We start from the raw sequence: 21,005 nt of genomic DNA on the forward strand, positions 1-21,005 counted from the left end.
AAAGGAGAGAACTGTTGTGATATTTTGATACCATGGTAGCATTTACAGGATATTGTTTTATAGTGATATTATACAGGAAAACTGTTACTCAATAAGGCCCATTTACTAGTTTTTTTTCCCTTTCTCTGTGACCCAAGAATTAATGTGTAAGAATCACAGGCTGGTACCTCAAGGTCGAAAATACCACAGAGATCACTTCCTTACTCCCATCATCCCTTCTTTATCTCTTAGAAAAGGGTTTGTTAAAGGCCAGGTGGTTTGTTTCAGAATTCACTAATGAAAGAACTCTGTATTCTATGTCTAGGAGTGTATTTCGCTGGGATAATCATAAATTGTAGCTGAACTGATAAACTATACAAAGGATACTTCTTTGCTCAGAGGGCAGGAAGACGCTTCCTTATTTGGTTTGTACCAGTTTGAACTGAGAATCTGCTGACACACGAACCTTTTTCCTCTATATAAACTGTTATATGATGAATAAACCTTTGAGTTGGTTTGGGAAGGCAACCTGAAGCAGTCTGTGTTTCCTTGTTCTCCCAAGCTACTCCCGACGTCGTAACTAACCTGCTGAACGGCATACCTGAGTGTTACTTTGAATAATTTTGAATCTTATAGGGTAAAGACAAAACTCTGCTTATAGGTGCCCACGCCTCGGAGGAAAACCCGATCCACGGATGACCCGGGATGGAGATTTCTTTCACTCTTCTTATTGTAACTATCACCACATTATTAATAAAGTATTCTGTTCAAATGCAGGTTAAACAAAGCTAGCCTTAGAGAACAGCAGTGATCCATGATGTGCAATTTAATTAGAGCTCTCCCACTGACTGCTTACCAAGAAACTTACTAATCTCAACCCTAGTCTTCATGCAGTTACTTGCAGTGGGTATTTATGCACTGAAAACCACAAGAGTGAGAAAGGCAACTGTATAAACAGCAACCCCCTCGAGTCTAGGGATGTGCCCCCGAGACAACTGCTCTGACCACTTTCACTGCAACACTACCAAGAGTTTATGAATGAATCCCAAAGGAGAAACATTCCTTCATCCTACCAGGGAAAGCTCCAATTCCTGCCTGTGCACACCAGACAATCAATGCCATCACTGTGGTATTAAAATCACCAAGTCTTAAATTAAGGGAAGAGGCAGAGATTAGGTAGGGTTGCTTTTTTTGCCTTCTAAGATCAGCATTGTTTTTAGGAAATATAGAAGGATGGTGAGCAACATAGAAGTTGCTTTGAATCACGTTAACATCTCAAAGAATAAAAATCCCTCTCAATTTCTTATTAATTGCCCCTTATAATTTTAACAGCAGTGTTAGTTGAAACAGCACCAATATTTGCCACTTAGCAAGCTCAGAGGGTAAATGAACGTTTACCCTCAATTTTAATAGTCCAGAAATGTTTTAGAAAGATTTCCAAACGTCACTCCAAACAAATATATTGCAGAAGGATTCGTAAGACTTCTCAACACACTGATGTTAAGTGAAAGCAAGAAATAGACATTTTAAGATTAGCTAACAGATTAGCTAACACTTAACTTCAAATTAAAGGGAGAAACTCTTTCTAAATGCCTTTGTATGGACTCTGTTTGCATTTGTACTTTGGGAAATCATTAAAAAAGCTAGTTGGTGAAGCTAAGATACTGTTAAGCTACTATTACAATAGATGTTTAAGTCCTCAATTTTTTCTAGAAATAACATACACAGAGACGGATAACCAAGTCATTAAAACCACTTAACTCTTCCTGGGTTCAGTATTTCCCCAAGGGTTAGAGCTTCAATGGATTCCCAAAACAGTGGAATCAGGATGCAACTAGAACACTTCTCCCAAAATTAAAAGTAAAATAGGCTGCAGCTTGCTTGGCTGAGGCACACGCTACACTCACCAGCTTCCTCACTCCAGAACAATACATGCCTGTTCACTGAGCTCCTTTAAATACTTTCAGGCTCTCCCTCCCACAGGTGCAGTCACTTACCGTTCTACAATGCAGAATCTACATCATCGCCAACGCCCAATGAGCGATAACGCTGAGTTGCTTAGCAACAGAACCCATACAAAAAAAGCGGAAGCGGACGTGCTACTTGTATCTGCGTTTACCTGGCAAGTCAAGCTTTTCGGATCGCTTGCTGACAGTAGTTTTCCAGTTCAGTGTTTTCTTGTTACAGCTGTCCGTGTGATGGCTAAAATCGTGATGTGTGAGACGCTTGAGCTCTACAATATCCTCAATCAGTGCCGACGTGTGCCCAGACTCGCAGAGATCAACTACCTGTGTTTGATTGGTAAGAGAAAATCGGCCAGTACCAACATTTGTCTGGTTAGATAAGTCCTATGCTTAATTACTCTATGTGTTGTCTATGGGTATGAGTGCTATAGCACATGCTTTTTGTTTCTTTAGGAGACTCATTCTCACAACTTTTTGTGCATAAAGTCTCACCTTTGCAAAAGATATACCCAATTTTGTGCTGGATGATTTTATACTTTTATCAAAACCTTGCCCATTAGCGCAAAAAACAAAACAAACCCGCAGGCTTGATTTAGAGTAAAACGTAAAAAGTGTTCAAACACAAACATGACACTTAATGGATTTACTTGTAACTTTATGCAATATTATATTTTGCAATATAATTTATTTTCTTATTTCACCTGCTCCCTTTAGCAGGGGCGCCTCCAGTCTTTTTTATAGTGGTGGCCATATGGGGGCCAACAAAAATATTGGGGTGGCACATTAAAAAACTGAATTTCCAGTTTTATTATGCTGTTGTCAAATATAGGCAAAATTACATATATCTAAAAAAAAAGAGAGAGAAAGAAAAGAATTGATAATAATTGACAAATACAAAAGTTGATATCACTAAAAATATGAAAACCAAATAAGATTGTGAGATTGATAATAATCTGTTTTGATTGATTGATTGATTGATTGATTGATTGATAGATAAACTTGATTCCGTTAGTTGTAACTTTGTTCAGTGTTGTATGTCTCTGTTCCAGATGCTAATGAAGTCAAAGATTACTACAGGAGTCACATCATAACTGCTAAAAATGCTAAAATGGTATGGCTATCATTGGGCCCACAGTTGACATGTGTCTGTGTGTGTGTGCAAAAACCCAGGGCTCAAACTACAAATTTCTCCTGTACATTTAGTCAGGCTTTAACCTTTCCTCTAAACTTTTTGCACACGACTGTACCAAAACTTTCAAATTGACTTTTTCCAGGACTCAGAGGGGACATTCCTTCTTCCAGAGTTTGTGGAGGTTGAAAGTATGGAGCATGTGGTGGTCTACGACAACAACACAAGCTCTTTACAGGAGCAAGGTTAGAGTGGTAAATGAGAGATTTCTTCAGAGCAAGTCCACTTTTATGCATTTTATTTGCATTGTTGTGCCAAAAGAAAACAACTGGTTTCCTGCAAACAAACAAAAATAAATAAATAAAATCTGTATTTCAGCCTTAAAAGCAATGCTTATTGTGGCTCTCTCCCTGTGATTACAGGCAGAGCAACTTCGTGTGCCCAAGTGTTCGCTAAGGCTAGCCTCAATCCAGTCAAGATATTGAGAGGAGGCTTTCAGAGATTCTCAGCTCAATACCCTTTTTTGAGGACTGAGAAAATCCTGAACACCATCATGGTAGAACTCTCCTAAAACACAAACATTCCTGCCATCATTTTTTTTCATCAATTTAAGATTATGGGGGGGCTGTCTTATCTGGAGCCAGGTATACAAATCTTCCATCAGCATTCAATTAATTGCCAAATTACATATGTTGCAATATAAGGTAACATAAGGCCAGTGTTTAGCGGCTACAGGGCAGTTTCTTACTCATGTGTTCCCACATATCCAGCTAAAGTGAACTGATTCCAGTTTCTGCCTAATAAATATAAAATGTGTCAGGTAATTATTGCACTGCCACCTTGCATGCAATAAGTTTCCTGTTTGCCACCTACTGGTTAACCTGGATGTTTACCCTTTTCCCAAAGTACTCCAGTTTCCTGTCATGGTCCAAAGACATGCATGTTATGTTAACCGGTGATTATAAATTGGCCTTCAGTGTGGATGGCACCATTGAGTATTTCTGTCACTCTGTTAGCCCCATAACAGCTGAGATAGGCTCCAGTCTAAGCAGTTTGGAGAATTGTTGTAATTGATTGTATATATCTGTGGGCTACCTCAGGAGCTGGAAAGCCTTAAGATTTACCCAGTGGAGATCTTAGCAGGACTGCTGTACATGGGCGATGAGAAGCAATCCATGGACTTCACTCTTATCAAAGACCTGAAAATTGGTGCTATCGTCAGCATCTCAGAGAGTGACACTCTCGAGTAAGGCTGGGCTGGATATTGAGTATTAGAGAGAATAATTAACATATTGCTTTATAGATCTTATTAGTTGTTGTTGTTTTACTCTTTTAAATTCCTTCAAATCAAGGTTCATGAAGGAGATCCATACCTTGCTTATCACCCCTGTGGCTGACTCAGTGCGGTCTGATTTATATTCAAGCTTTGAAAGGATCTGCAATTTTGTTAGTAAGTTGTTCCTTTGCTTTCATTAACAAGACGTTTAAAAATCTGAATTTTATAATTTAATTCATAGAAGTCAGAAACTAGTGAATTATAGGTGTCTGAATTTCTTCAGTTGGGCAAACTCTAGAAGGAGAACAGAAATAATTATATAAATGCAGTTGGCTGTCTTAGTTCAGGTAAAAATTTCAAGATCTCAAACTAAAAAAAACTGATTGCATATTACTCAAATTCTGAATTATTTTGTTTTCTGATTATTTTGTTATTAATATGTAAAAATACAACAGCTTCAAGACTGTCCATCTGAAAGAAATGCATCATGTATCATGAATCAGAGTCATAGCGTTAACTTAAAATCACAGAGTGTAACGTTAACTTACTGAATGTATTTTAAAAAGAAAATTATTATTTGAGGCAATGTGTATTATGCAATGCAATCCATCCACCACAAATTGTAATGAGTGATTTCAGATTTTTCTAATTTCTGTTTTTTGTTGCTATAAATGTAGTAAGTGTTGCACAGAACAGGTGTTGCAGAGGGCTTTCTTGTTATCTCCTGCTTTCAGGTTCCCACATCAACATGGGCTCTCGTGTCCTGATAGTTTCCAAGCAAGGCAGAAGCCGCGCCAGCGCAGTGGCCATTGCATTTCTCATCCATTACCTCAAATACACACTAAAGGCAAGTTTGTTTCGTTCAGTTTAGTGGCCATATGTGCACAAAGTGTGGCTCTTGTGTCCTCAAATGGCAAGAAAAACAATATATTTTCCAAAATGGCACCAAGAAAGAACTGATCCTAGTTATAGAAAGTACAGTAAATACAGTGCATAATGATGTTGGTTTAACTTTTTCAGGAGGCCTGGACGCATATGCTCAAATGTAAACCCATCATGAGGCCAAACACAGGTTTTCTGCAGCAGTTGTCCAACTGGGAGCTTCACACTTTGGGAACAACAACGACTGATTTTGTCTCACATTTTTAACAAAAGAAGAATTTTTTTTAGTCATCTGAACTCTGGATTCTGTATATGTGGCCCATGCAACATTTAAAATATCTGATATACCTACATTGACTGCATGCAAGTCTGTAACTTCACAGAACCTTGGTTTTTAATCCATCCATTCTTTTCCGCTTATCTGCGGGGAGGTCATGGGTGCAGCAGACTAAGCAGAGAGGCAGGCCCAGACCTCCCTCTCCTTGGCCAGCTTGTCTAGGGGAACACAAAAGCGTTCCTAGGGCAACCAAGAGGTATAATTTCTCCCGCATGTCATGGGTCTGCCCCAGGGCCTCCTCCTGGTGGGACATGCCCAGAACACCTCACCCAGGAGGCGCTCAGAAGGAATCCTTGTCAGATGCCCAAACCACCTCAACTGCAATGCACAGGCAGCAAGGGGAGGGGGATACTAAGATACCTATCCCAGTCCACCACCTCTCATCAAAGCAAACTCCAGACTGGAACAGAGTCAAGACCCTCTCCAGGAGACTGGTTCCAGAGCCCAAGCTGTGCGTTGAGGTCAGCCTGACTATATCTAACCAGTACCTCTCAACTTCACGCACTAGCTCAGCCTCCTTCACCACCAGAGAGGTGACGTTCCATATCCCAATTGCTCGGTAGCCCGGTGATTGTTCTGTCAGGGTCTCCGCCCCTGCACACACTGCACCCTACCCCATAGCGCCTCCTGTGGGTGGTGTCCCCTCTTTGGGCTGTACCACTACCACCACTACCATTACCACCGGGGCTGGCTCCAGGGCAGGGCCCCAGTAACCCTGTAACTCTATCCTGGGCAGGGTGAACTGTTCCCTAGATTTCACACTCACAGGGGTTTTTCAATCGCTCTTTGTCTGGTCACTCACCTAGGACCAATTTGCCATAGTAAACCCTACCAGGGGGGCAAAAGCCCCCTGACAACATAGCCCCCAGGATCCCTTGGACACAAAAACCCCTCTACCAAAATAAGGCAGCAATTCACGGAGGGGACAGGGGAATTGTATTTTAATTAAGATACAGATTAGGTTCATTCAGTATTAGTTCATTTAATATTGGATTGAACTGTTTAAATAAATACACTGAGATTTATTGGAAACGTTGAAAGTATTGAAATGTCCAGTGACTTTAAGTGGAAATTTGATCCAAAGCAATGAAATCTCCAAACATTCCCTTTCATCACAAAATTTTGGGTGTAATTTAAAGGATCAATTTCAAGTAAAAATGGTTAATAAAACTGTATTTAAATAAACTTTTCTAAATAATGAATTTCTCCATTCATTATTCATTACTGCTTTAAATGCAAACAAATAACCTTTTCACCATTTTTATGGATTTTTAAGGTTAAAAAAGCAAGGATTTCAATTTCAGGTGTTGATATAGTTTTACAATACACAAGGATAAAAAAAAATGAAGGTAACATCTTCCTTTTTTATTTTTTGCTTTTTTTTGTATTTTGCAGAATTTAAAGGACCTGGTTTGTATTGACAAAGGTTTTGTTGATTTAGGTTCTTAAATGGCCCTGCCAGAGGCGCTTACATTATTGACGTTAACACTTTCCCCTATTTGCAGTTGCACAACGTCACCTCTAAAAATACAGGCCACAGGCCAAGTGGTGGGCAATTTATAACCCTAGATTTTACCTTTCTGGTGAGAGAATGCCTTCTCTGTAAAATCCCAACTGAGTAGTAACATATATCCTAATTATCTGTGTTTCTGTAGTTTCTAGCATGGCTAGGATTAGATGACAGTTTAGGGTAATGTGGCAAACCCGGCTTATTAGCTTGGTTAGTTTGGATGGATAAAAAGCTGTTGTATTGCCTGAAAGATATAACTCAGGGCACTATTTCCTGATGTGACAAAGCGGCTCTAAAGATGCTAGAGCTGATTGGCTGATAGGGGAAACCGAAATGCCAGCCTGACATCTGATTGGGGTAACTAGTTATAAGCCTATGATTAACCGGATGGGACATTTAAAAAAAAAAAATAAAAGCATACATTTTTAATCCTTGAAATTAAATAGTACTGTTGTTAGTGTAAAGTGGTTTTGGAGTGAACAAAGTAATATATTTGGACTTTATAGGATTACTGCTATCTATACTATTTGAAAAAAAGATATATATGAAATTATTCTGTAAGCCACCATTCGAATACATTATGTTCGTAACAGAGCAGCAATGAAATAAGTAAATGAAATTACAAATGAAGTTAAATTAAATTAAAACAAATTCATGTTAAAATAATAGACTTACAAATAATGGTGGTTTAAGCCAAAATCAGACAAACACACAGACACACACACTATAATTACTGTGTTTACATAATGTGTGTCCTTCTACCTTCTGTTTTTATTTATTTATTTATTATTATTTTTATTTTTTTATTGGGGGGGTGTTTTTGTTTTTTTTGGACCATCGGTGTCAGTAACAAAAACTCATTGAAAGTACCCCATAAACCACTTATTCATTGGAAACTAAAACATAAATTAATAAAATATTAAACCGCAATTAGTTACAACACATTTGTAATTATGTTTAACTAATGCCAATTTACGTATTTTATTATCCATCCGTTTTGAACTGGGAACGTTAAAATACCTCAACATCTTTATTATGAAGGTGCTTGCAGGAAGTAGCGCCAGTTTATCTGTTAAGCTTTAATTCTGTTGGGTGGTACAACTGTTGCTCACTCGAGTGTGATTATTGACCAACTCCGCGAGGTTTCCTGATGCCAGAGGGAAAAATGTTGTTCAGTCCAGGTGGTTTATCTGAGTGCTTACGCGAATGGGAGGATTTAGAGAAGGACTACCAACAGATTCAGGTATTTTAACTAAATGGTGTGTCCATCCCTGGTCCCCCTGCCCGGGTAAGCTAACAGTCGGGGGTAGGTGGGGGAAACGCACAGGCTACAGAATGAGGGGCTTGCCTTCAGCAGCTCAAGATAACTGTCTTGTGACAGCCAAGAGATGCAGAAAATGTAATTGAAACGTAAGCTTAATTCCTGCGAGGACAACAGCCTCTTTTTTTTCCTCCACCGTGACAGCTGTCACACTGTTAAAGGAAGAACCTCGGGGCTATGGGTGTTGGTTTGTTGTTATCGTTGAGAGCTTAGATCCGTTACAGTGCACATATATTGATATAGGCCTGGTTAGTTGTCGTTTATAGGTGTGGTGTTAATATATAACTAAATGGCAGGCACTGAAATGCGTATGTCACTTGTCAAAGGAAGTGTTCAGGTCCTAAACCAGCATCAAGGTAAGAAAAACTAAATTTAAAAACACAATTGTTGGAGCAATATACTGAATGTGAATTTTGGTGTAACTGGAAATTTTACATTTTAAAAAGGCGAGCATTTTAACTGCAAGACAATGATGCAAACACATAAAATAGATTTTATATATTCAGTGTGTCTTTGCTAAGATTAATACATTGAGACAGAGTTTTTTGAGTAGGTCTGTTTATGCTAGTAAATGTAGCACAATACACAAATATTTTTCTAGGTAACTTGTCTTACCATGTCAATTTACACATCATATTAGAGCAGCTGTGGTTTGGGTGGTACAGTGGGTTGTCTACTAACTGGAAGGTTGTTGGATCAATTCCTTTCAAAGTATCCTTGAGTGGGATACTGAATACCAGATTGCCCTTTATCAATATGTGTGTGTGAATAGTAAAATGCAAAGTAGTAACTGCTGTCTGCAGTTGTAAATTCTGCGTAAAATTGCATCACTTTCCGTCATATAAAAGAGGGCACAACCATTTCTCTGTCTCTTGTGCAATTCTGATTGCTCAGTTCTGGGAATTTGCCACAATATGAAGCCAAGGGGGTAAAAAATTATTCCTGTGCCCAACTTTTACAGAATCAGTTTACAGAAAAATTTGGCAGTTAAAAGTGTCTTAAACTTGTACAAACCAACTGTGATAACCAGTCACATGTTTTCTGGAAAGCAACATACTTACGTCTGATTATACCTACCTCAAATATATAGTTAAATAATTAAGGTACAATAACTTATTTAAATGCTTTGGAAGCTAGACAGATTTTCTCATGTAATCATTTAAAATATCTATGGGTTAGGGTTAGAATCCAAGAATCCATTAACAATAAATCCATGATTATTACATGATAACCCATTTAGCAGCCTGTATTGCAACCATTAAAGAAAAACATGCAACAGCATCAGATTCTTTGGTTAATTTTAATTGCCCCTTGGGGATAAATAAAGTCTTTCTGATTCTGATTCTGATTGGTTAAAGCTTTGGTTGGTTTTTATCTTTTTGTGCCCATCCTACCTTGCAGATTTCATCATAATTAAAACTTTTGCATTACACCATACATATTTATATTATCCTCTGGATTTTTTTTTCTTTTTAACCCCAGGACACCCATCGTCTATATAAACAGAAACTTGAGGACGTGACCAAACTGCAAGACAGCTGCTCAAACGCTATCGCACGTCAGAGGAAGAAACTGAAAGAGCTTACTGTGTCCCTAGAAGAGTAAGTATTGATCAGAAATGAGACAAGATAACTTGAAATATGTGTATGTAATGTTTTTGTAAAAGCATTTGTGTCATCAGCTCATTCAGGATACAGAAGCCCAAAAAATGAATTGGGTAGGAATTTATTCTGGCTTTTTAGTAGCTGGTTGTTTTCAGGGACTTTTTTCCACTTTCTCCAATATTACCAGACATGCTTTTTAAAGAGTAACTGCAGCTTTTTATGTTTAGTTTTGCAGTTCAGTATTAATTGGCATTTAAAGAAGCTTTGTTTCTTTTTAAAAAACTTCAGCTGGGTGTTGGAAGACTTTGTGCTCTACAAAAAAACATGAACTTAGTATGACAGATATGGTCAGTGGGAGTATAAATGCAAAAAAATGTGAGGACTTTAAAAGTCAAGTAAGAGTTATATTTGAATGTACTTCACGTAATACTTTCTTCAGATACTAAGGGTTCATAATTCAGACTTTTTAAGTTCATGGATATATCATTGTTTGATTTGACACTCTCATAACATGGAGAGTGTTACTATTAAAGCTGGGATAGGTAGTCATTTTTGGCATCACTGAGCAAAAAATTGATAATCTTTCAGCATGTTATAATCATGTGTGCTAAGGAGGATATTAAACTCCTGCACCTCCACTGAGTTCTCAAAATCTAGCCTGCAATAGGAGGATCTGACCAATTGCAGGCATTTTCCGAAGGAGGGCATTATTATGGATTATAACTGCCACAACAGAATCACAACCTACCTCGTCCACAAACTGGATCTAAAATCAAAAGTGACTCTGTGAACATCTTCCTACATGCATGAAACCTAACAATTGTCCTAACAAATCTTTTTTTTCCATTAGATGCAAATCAAATTCTTCAACAGCCAAATTAAGTCCAGAGGAAGAGGATGCCATCGCAGAAATCGAGGACTCCATCAAAGACAGAGCACATACTTTCTTTGAGATGGAAGCATTTCTCCCCAAGAGGAATGGGTATGATTCTAAATGAGAATGATAAATAGCTACAATTTTCTTTGTCCAAATGGAAGTAAACAAGGAAAATGTTTAAAGTAGAGATGGCACGATACCACTTTTTTATGTCCAATGCCGATATCATAAATTTGGATATCTGCCGATACCGATATGAATCCGATATAGTGTGTTTTTTAATCAATAAAACAGTTTTTTTAATATCTTGCTGCATTTTGTATAAGTTCATACTCAAGTTTAAAACAACACTAAAGCCATTCTGTTATACCTGTATGCAAAAAATACACTGCACCCAAAATATTTCATAGTTCAGCAATACTGATCAATCTAATAAACTTAAACCTACACCATCCTCCCTATTCTGGTATTTTAAAGAGTACTTAGCAGAAATATTAAGCAACCTAACCAATAGGGTTGCAAACTCCCAGCAAAAAAAAATAGAGAATCACCCCCCACCCTCCACCTTATGATGCTTAATCGACGTAATCAACTTTAATTTGATGCAGTGTGAAGAAAAAAAAATGCACAGAAATAAATTATTTTTCAAGAATAATTAAATAGATTCAACATCTTTCTTCAACAGAATTGCAGACTGCACAGATGGTATCTTCCCAAAGGAAAAAGTACTATAGCTTACTAGGGTATATTAGACTTAACGGTTACTACATACAGTAATGGACTTCTATACATTTTACATCAGATTAAAACTTTGGGTGTAAGATTCAGATAATTATTTATTTAAAGCTAGACATTTTGAATGAGAATAAGAAAGAAAAGCATGTCTTTGTGCCCCCTTTTCCCTGTTCATGCCCTATCGGCCCCCCTGGCTAAACTTTGCTAGATCCGCCCCTGCACAGTTACCAGCCGTCAGCTGCGTAGAAAACGATCCTGGTGTAGAAAGTAATATTAAATAAATTCTAACAACAGCTTATCAAGCTTAAACGTGCTGCTGTTGTTCAGCGCTGGTTTCCTCTTTCTGGTGCAAAGTGGGCCAAAAACAAAGAAGAGAGACGGACTCGCAACAGAAAAGCCGATCAGCTGATCATTAAGCAGTTTCATGATTGAAGTAGCAGCAGGAGAGGGAGAGAGAAAAGAGCCAGTCACTCCATATATCAGTTGTTAAGCTTAACGTGGGAATGCTTTACAAACATTCAGAGATGAACTTGCACACTTGCTTTACTTCTCTCTGGGATAACTTCCTCGGAGATGAAATGCCGGTTTGGTAGCGAGGCTACAAATACACACAGCCGCTCTATCAGGCAACGCACGCTGCTCCAACGTGCTACGGTTATGGGCCGAGTTACGCCATGTCGCGAGTTTTGTGAGGTGCTTTTTTGATATTTAATGGATTGGATTACATTTTTTATTTCTCTCCGATATCCGATCCAGTAATTTACGTCAGTATCGGATCGGTCCATCTCTAGTTTAAAGTGGATGAGTTTTGCGTTTTAAAAATAAAACATATTTATATAAGATTTGAGGACATTTTGGATAACTAATGCCTCTTCCTGTTTAGGTTATATCTCAATCTTGTTTTAGGAAATGTCAATATAACACTCCTCAACAAACAGTCAAAGTAAGTCCAGTATAAGGGTAATTTTCTTCTTCTTTGAAACCTAAAAATGCCTCTTAAAGTGCGGCCACATGAGCACCACAATAATAATCATTTCTATTCTTTCATGAAACAGATTTGCCTACAAAGACGAATATGAGAAGTTCAAACTGGTCCTCACTGTCATCCTCTTTGTATTCTCTTTTACGTGTCGCTTTTTGTTAAGCTACAGGTATGATTCCCCACACCTCATTACTGTTTTGTTTTGAGTTGGTTTTCATGAAACTTGTGGATGATGTTGTCAGCTCGCTCATTATTGGCAAATGTTTGTAGCAGCAAGTAGTAAATGTTGAATTATCTGCAAATCCACTACAGGTCCCATGTTAATGTATAAAGGAAGATAATCATCATCATGTTTGTTGTTTTTAGAGTCCTAGACGCCCTGTTCAACTTCCTGTTGGTGTGGTACTACTGCACTCTCACCATCCGGGAGAGTATCCTCATCAGCAACGGCTCTAGGTCTGTGACCATTTTATTTCCTCTGTCTCCACTGTTTTTCTTTTAATGATAATAGGAGATTATATGCAAAGGCTTTGTAATAAAGCAGGGCATTGTCAACTACAGAAAGCCTTATTCTTAAGCCTTTCTGTAACTACTGTATGTGACCAGTTATAATGACTATTATATATTTTGTTTGGTTTATCTTATTTATGAGATGTTATTTTCTTGTTGGTATCCCGTCTGTAATCCTTCAATCTTCCAAATTGTTTCAGGATCAAAGGCTGGTGGGTTTTCCATCACTATGTGTCAACCTTCTTGTCTGGAGTCATGCTCACTTGGTGAGTGATGTTTTTGCACTTTTATCACAGTTTTAAAATTATTCAATAATACAATAACTGTTTGCATCCCTGCTATCGAAATCCTTTCCGTTTTAAATGACATACATATTATGTGGGTGTGCTTTGTTTTTATGTCCTTGTTGACAGGCCTGAAGGTGCACTCTACCAGATGTTTAGGAACCAGTTTCTAAGTTACTGCTTATACCAAAGTAAGAGACTGCCCCTGTTTCATTGACATGCTTGCAGTATGAGTTGTCAGGTGATGATTTTGGCTTGCAAACTCTTAAAATGAAGCTGAGCCTACCTAGCAGAACTGCATATTTCAATTTAAGGATTCATTCAGGCCTAAATTATCCAATAATTTACAACAAATGCAAACAAAAACTGAAAAAAAAGAAAAGCATAGAAAGCATATTTTTCCCATAGTCATTTAAATATCTTGTGGGGACTCGATTCTCATCATGGGAAGCATCATAAAAGTGCATAAAAGCTGTATCTGTCTCTTAGTATAGAGACCGAAACATTAGATCAGGCACCTGGAATGTGGAAATGAATGCACTTTAATAAAGAATTTTGTACAGTTAGGGTTCTATATGCACAAGCCTCAATCAGGAAAGCTACATGAATGTACTCATTCTGATGCGTTTCCTGCATGCATGTCATTCTTACACGGTTAAAATGTGTAAACTGTTGATAATATTCAAAGTAAGCAAGTCTGTTTGTGGTTGGTCCTCGTCTCACTTGTGTCACAAGAAAGAGAAGTGCATGTATGACTTCATTGTTGGGCAAGATGCCCAACAATGAAGTCATACATGCACTTCTCTTTCTTTTAGGTTTCATTCAGTTCCTCCAGTACTACTACCAAAGTGGCTGTTTGTACAGACTCAGAGCACTGGGAGAGAGACATAATATGGACCTTACAGTGGGTGAGTACACCAGCTTGTTATTTATATTCATAAATGACTTTGAAATAACGCAAGCCGAAGAGGAAGGTGGTACAGAACAAGATAAAGCATGATATATTTATCTGGCTGATCTTGGCATCTGACTTCAGGGTGTTACAGGTGGTACATTTGGTAATTTACTAATAAATTTACTGAATGATAAAGGTATGTCTGAGGCAATGAAAACAGTTGAGATTACATTTTAGCATCACCACCAGGTTGGTTATGCTGCCTGACTAAAAAGTTTAAGCCAGAAACTGAAGTTCCCAGACTGGCCACTTGAGGCAGGCTTCAAAAGCAAGTTTTCACAAAAAAAAAACATTTGTTCTTTATGGATTAGTGCCTTTTATCTGACAAATAAGGAGTTTTGCTTCAGTTTAGGCGAGTGAAATTCTCTATGTTTACATTTATTTTTGCATTGTAGTGTTTAACTTTTTATCAATGCAGTTAGGGCTGGGCGATATGACCCAAAATTCATATCTCGATATTTTTTAGCTGGATGGCGATATAAGATATATATCTCGATTTTTTTTTTTTTAAAGCTATAAGTTAAGAACAAAAAGAGAGTTCTTAGTCACACTGTGTCCCAGATGTCACACGGGCACTTTTATTTACATACAGCGTAGATGTACATGAAGAAATTACTCAAAAATAAATTATCAGCATTTATTAAATAATCATGGTCCATAAATAAAAGAAAACAATGTTGTTTTTGTGCATAACAAAAAGCTCACAATTGTGCAGTCAAAATGTAAACTAATAGACGCTGAGCATAATAACAAAGAGACAGATTTCACAGCTGCACCACATCTCTGAACAGGTGCCGTTTGTGGTCCTTATACACACACAGTACGTATCACTCCGCGAGGCTCCTCCTTGGTAGCCGTAATCCTCCGACAATCCATCAAGCGGTGCAGCTCCGTAGCTTAGCAAAGTCATATTAAAACATTTTTTTGACAGATTGCTGAGCGCTGTGTACCACATAAAATCGGTTCGCGGTCAGTAAGCACAACCAGAATTCATACATAAGGCGCACTGTCGATTTTTGAGAAAATGAAAGGATTTTAGGCCGTGCAGCTCCTCCGGGCTGCATGTCGTTAGCGCGGTTAGCTCGTTAGCGCGGTTAGCTCGCTAACACGTTGACGCCGTCCAGCCCCACGCACGGTAACTCGCTAATGGAGATTTTCCGCTTTCATCTTGTCATTGCCTGCAGGTGAAGCTATGGGGGAGGCGGAGTTGTGTTCAGTGAAGGAGAGGCGAGGCCGAGTAACGTTGCGTAGAGACAAAAGTGGACGAAAGAGAGGCAAACCTGCGGCTCCACAAGTATAATTATAACGTAACATAGACTATATCGATATAAACGATATTGTCACATCTTATATCTCGTATGAAAATATATCGATATTTTTAAAAAACTCGATATATCGCCCAGCCCTAAATGCAGTTTACTTGCTTTAACAGATAACTTATCAGGGTACCCTCACATAAAAAGACAGTCATCTCTGGATCCTAAAAACGCTAAATGGCCTGTATTTGTATAGCGCTTTTACTAGTCCCCCCAAAGCGCTTTACACACCCAGTCATCCACCCATTCACACACTGGTGGAGGCAAGCTACAGTTGTAGCCACAGCTGCCCTGGGGCAGACTGACAGAAGCGAGGCTTCCATATCGCGCCATCAGCCCTTCTGGCCAACACTAGTAGGCGGTAGGTGAAGTGTCTTGCCCAAGGACGCAACGACCGAGACTGTCCGAGCTGGGGCTCGAGCCGGGGATCGAACCGGCAACCTTCCGATTACAAGGCGAACTCCCAACACAGTGTAGAGTCCAGAAACCAAGGGGTGATTTGATTGGCATGTTGGCAGCTGGTTTATAGTTAGACTTGTTCAAATGTAAAATGTTTAACTTGGCACAAACAATATTATGATCCCTGTACTACCATGTTTGTACATGATAAGTATTTTTAAATCCCAGTGTCTCATTTACATATTAACATCTTATTTTATGTCAGCTGTGTACTATGTCTATAGTCCTCCTACACACATGCATCGTCTCAGTGTCTCTCTTATACGAGTGCCTCTCTTCTCTCCCCTCTTTGTGTTCAGAAGGGTTCCAGTCCTGGATGTGGAGAGGCTTGACCTTCCTCCTGCCCTTTTTGTTCTTTTATCATGTAAGTGGCTCTTTTCTCTTTTCTGTAATACTGTGAACTCTTTACTAGATACTAAATTAGAAAATTCTTGCAGGAACGTGTTTTAGGACATTTTTGACTGTTAACTATTTGTTCTGTTACAGTTTTGGCAGCTTTACAACAGCATAACACTCTTCAGGATGTTTCAGCTCCCAGAATGTAAAGAGTGGCAGGTTTGTACACCAGAGCTTTCACAAGTTTGTTTTTTTAAATTTATTTATTTTATAAATGAGGTCATTAAGCAAAAATTACATGAAAACAGATATTTTAGTGAACACATCCTCATAAAAGGTATACATTTTCTGTATTTAGAATTATTTGTGTGTATTATTTTTGTTTATTTTGCTGTGGTCTAGGTTTTCATGTGCGGCTGCTCTTACTTGGTCCTCTTCATGGGAAACGTCTTCACCACGCTGGCAGTGGTTTACCAGAAATACATGAACAACCAGGACAAGTCTAAAAACGTGTAAGACAGTAATCCTTAATGAGACGGCTTCTCCAATTCTCCAAAACTCCGTCCTATATATGGAACGGTAAATTCATATAATTACAATCACTTTAATGTTTTCTTAGGAGGAGCACGTGGTCTCTATTATTGTCCATGTGTTTACATATACAGCTTCTTCTATTAATTTGCATCTTTGAAGTCCCTTTCATTTCATATTTCTCCAAATGTTGGTCAGACCACCATGTTAAAGTATTGTCACAATGACTTACTTAAAAAGAAGTAATCAGATACTTTGTTGGTCTTAATAAGTTACACTGTGAGATCGCTGGGGCAGAATTATCTGTCTCTCTTGGTTAAACAGCTTGTTATTTACATTGTATTTATTTAGGAAGCTCTAAAGTTTCTCAATCCTGAGCTGCTTTGTATCTTAGCCTTGGAGAAAGTGCATTGCTGAATAAAAAACACTCCGCCATCCTCCACGTGTTTTGGGTTTTAGTACTATGCAGGGCTCATAACACACAGTGAAATATTAACTCTTTATTATGCTGCACTATTGTCTCTGTGTACATACGTGCCTCTAACGTGTCTTAGGTACAATTTCATCCTGTAGTTCTGTTTCTGACATGTACTTTTAAACATTTTAATGTTTTTAATTTAACATTTTAATTGTAACAAGTTTAAAGGTTTTATCACTTAAGTTAGGTGCATTTTTTTTCCTTGAATGATTTATATGACAGTGTTAAGTCACTTAACAAACAAAGAATGAAAGTGATCAAGTGCAAGGTACAAATAAATTTTCAGAAAGCTTGGAGAGCTATTGCTCACAAACACTTAAAGAATAAAACCGTCTGGCTCCTGGAAGCAAAAAACGAAGGATGGTTCAAGACTGTTGCAAATTTCTGTATGCTATAAAGCAAAAGGAAGCTCTCTTACCTGAAAATTGAAACTGATTGCACATTTTAATATGGTGACAGCAATGGTAATGTTAAAGTGTACAGCTGTTGTTTGAGAAGTTTTGTTTGGTACTGCAATACCTAAACTGACCACAAGATGGAAGCACTGAATTACACTAACTGATGGTGAACACACTGGACCCAGCTGCAAAAAGACTGTATACATTATTTTATTTTTATCTTTTTCTTTTTTTTTTTAATTTTGGACAACACACCCATCTTTTGAGGTGTGATCTTTCTGTGCCTTCTGGGGCTGAACTGTTGTTTAGGTGCTGTCAACACAGCCACATTGTTCAGAATCAGTGCTTTAGGTGCAACACTGGACTCAGAGATAAAGAGTAATGTCGACAGTAGACTGAGGACTCTTTTCATCATTAGTCTGGCTTCTTTAATGTTAGTCACATGAAGATCATCACTGATAATGCTCCTTTTCAGGTAAAGGTCATGCTGTGAGTTCACCTGTGGTGAACTCTGATGATTTGATCTAGATTTGGATCTTATCTTTGATTTTGAAAATGGAAAAATGGAGTGGTTTAATAAAAAAACATGTTCTGTCATTAATAAATATATATATATTCATTCCAGAGTATACTGATTATTTTTAATGTAGGGACATTTAGAAAACCCTGAAATCCCAAAAAACGATCTTGTAACCAAAAATTAAAAAAAATTAAAAAGTAGTAGAGCCACTTTTCCATTGCTTTATGATTAAAACATGTCCACAGCAGAACCAAAGAGCCAGGGCACGAGAAATAAAGGCTGGAAAGAAATTTGCACGTAAGATCAGAGGGAATAATACCTGAAATTTTAAAAGAAACTACCCTTGTTACTGATTTATCACAGTAAAACTCCCCCACCCCAGTAAAAAGTCTTAGATGAGTTAATGCTGGAGGGCCAGTGAGAGCGAGGTTGTACTGAACAAATGGGACGAGGAGCAAAGTGAATGGGGTGGTAGAAGGAGATGAGGGGAGGAGGGTTGGGTATTCTCCCAGCCTGCATTTCTTTCATCTTTCTCATTAAAGCTGAAGCAGTAGGGGCCATCAAGAATGAGCCCAGGGACATGGGGATTGGGGACTGAGCCTGAGCCTCACATCAGGAGCCTGAGCCTCACATCAGGAGGTGGGGGAGGTGGGAGGAAACAGCCAGCGCAAGCAGACGGCGGCCATGTCAAACCTTCACCTTAAACTTAACCTGCCTTCCTTTGGGGCCCAGATAAAGACCTCTTATCTGTGCTCACCTTCTCTCCCAGCCTGGGAATGGCTAACAGCTGCAGAGAGGCCGAGGGGGCGTCTCTGGTTGAGTAGGTCCGAAATGCACAAGCTTTCTCTCAGGGACTGTATATGAAAGAGGAGGGCAGCCCTGATGAGCCTCCATCTGGGAAAGACTGATTAAAAGAGAGGCGAGGAGAGGAAGTAGTTCATGACAGAAGGGTTGATTCTGAAGAAAAAGGCTGATCCACATGGGGTCTTTAACTGGAGCGTTTCCAGTGATACTCCCATGTTTAGGTTTATGGTGTTTAAAGCCTGTTTTTTTGTTGTTGTATTTTCTCCCACAAAGTTTATTTCAGGTTATGGGTGGCTGTAGCTCAAGTGGCAGAGTAGGTCAGCCACTAATCAGAAGGTCGGTGGTTTGATCCCAGGCTGCCTCCTGGCTGCATGCCAAATATCCTTGGGCAAGATACTAACCCCATGTTTGCCTACTGGTGGTGGTCAGAGGGCCCGGTGGCGCCAGTGTCTGGCAGCCTCGCCTCTGTCAGTGCGCCCCAGGGCAGCTGTGGCTACAACGTAGCTTGCCATTGCCAGTGTGTGAATGTGTGTGAATGACTGAATGTAGTGTAAAGTTCTTTGGGGTCCTTAGGGACTGAGTAAAGTGCTATACAAATGCAGGCCGTTTATAGTTTAGTTTAGCTGTATAGAATTTATAGTTGCAGATGTTTGATGCTGCCAAGAAAGTAGTTTAAGTTTAGCTAGCAACAGGCCACCATCACCAAGACTTTAGAGAATAATCACTTCCAGCCAAGCAGAAAGTCTGGTTTTGAAAAATGGAAGTGGCTAAAACCACATTCCTGCAAAGGCCACTGGAGGCTAGTGAAAATGAGCCAGCCCCCACTTACTCACTTTCATGGTAAAATGCCCAACTTTAGCCATGCAATATATTTTTATATCCTGGATCAAGAAGCGTTCATGGACTTGTCTATTTTCCCCCTGTATACTTTACAGAGGTGGATTTTATACCTTATCCATTTGGAAATTGTTAAGGCCAATGCGGTAAATAGGTGTTCTGACACATACAAATAATACTCTACAGATACTATGAATGGGGAAACTATCGATAAAACAGAAGTGTTCTGTCAGGGCAAGCAAGGCAAGCAGTGCTTGTCCAGTTAAATCTGAAAGTGAAATAAAAGTCAAAGTGAAAGTGATCTCTCTCTCTCTCTTTACGTTTCAAACACTGTTCCATTCCAAAAGATTCTCTCATTACATTCAATCATTTTGTGGCAGCAGTTAGCAGTTATTGTAGCTGGAAGAGAACTTAACTCTGCTTGTCTATGATTCCACTGAAATCTGTAGTCGCTGGAATTCATGTGCATGTCCAAGTCCTACCAAAGGCTTGCGCTGGACAAGCTAAACGGTCGACAGTTTGTTCTGGTTATTTGCGCATGCACAGTATAGACAAGCGTCTGATCTTGAAGACTAGTGTGTTACAGCTCTGCTTTTACTGCTCTGAGAACAGTTACAATCTACACATTTTGCAGAAACTGAGCTAGAATTAACAAATAAAATGCCCCCTGGTTTAACATCACAAAATATAAATTTTCTGTTACTAATCAGTTTGACCAACATGTGTAATGTAAGAAACTTTAATAATTTCTTTAGCATGTTAGGAAGGAAAGCTTTGATGATAGGAAGGAAACACAAGGCTCCTGCTTTTACCAGTTAAATAAATAGACAGAAAAATACATGCAAGTTGAACTGGTGCAGGCTCAGCCAGCACTTTTAAATGAACATCTGTGAGAAATCACTTGGTTGACTGAATAGTTCAATTTTTTTATTGTTTTTAATCCCCTTGTAGATTTTTATCAGTTAACAATTTCATACACTG

At 38.7% G+C, this 21,005-nt stretch overlaps 2 protein-coding genes across 2 annotated transcripts; both read left to right on the forward strand.

The window, feature by feature from the left end:
* The first annotated feature begins 1,985 nt into the window (after positions 1-1,985).
* On the forward strand, positions 1,986-6,724 carry styxl1 (serine/threonine/tyrosine interacting-like 1). Its single transcript, XM_086307550.1, has 8 exons — positions 1,986-2,280; positions 2,993-3,054; positions 3,218-3,317; positions 3,495-3,628; positions 4,173-4,318; positions 4,425-4,522; positions 5,083-5,195; positions 5,369-6,724. The coding sequence occupies exons 1-8, from the start codon at positions 1,986-1,988 to the stop codon at positions 5,495-5,497; spliced, it is 1,077 nt and encodes a 358-aa protein (XP_086163676.1). The 3' UTR covers positions 5,498-6,724.
* A 1,422-nt stretch (positions 6,725-8,146) lies between these two features.
* On the forward strand, positions 8,147-17,424 carry tmem120aa (transmembrane protein 120Aa). Its single transcript, XM_086309395.1, has 12 exons — positions 8,147-8,320; positions 9,881-9,999; positions 10,853-10,984; positions 12,498-12,557; positions 12,670-12,765; positions 12,963-13,052; positions 13,307-13,372; positions 13,520-13,581; positions 14,206-14,298; positions 16,420-16,484; positions 16,607-16,675; positions 16,859-17,424. The coding sequence occupies exons 1-12, from the start codon at positions 8,228-8,230 to the stop codon at positions 16,970-16,972; spliced, it is 1,059 nt and encodes a 352-aa protein (XP_086165521.1). The 5' UTR covers positions 8,147-8,227; the 3' UTR covers positions 16,973-17,424.
* Positions 17,425-21,005: the final 3,581 nt, after the last annotated feature.

The sequence above is a fragment of the Aulonocara sp. 'chitande type north' Nkhata Bay genome, linkage group LG10 (assembly GCF_057382095.1).
Source record: "Aulonocara sp. 'chitande type north' Nkhata Bay isolate Kocher_YH1m ecotype deep benthic linkage group LG10, A_spYH_male_GT1.1, whole genome shotgun sequence".
Taxonomy (NCBI): domain Eukaryota; kingdom Metazoa; phylum Chordata; class Actinopteri; order Cichliformes; family Cichlidae; genus Aulonocara; species Aulonocara sp. 'chitande type north' Nkhata Bay.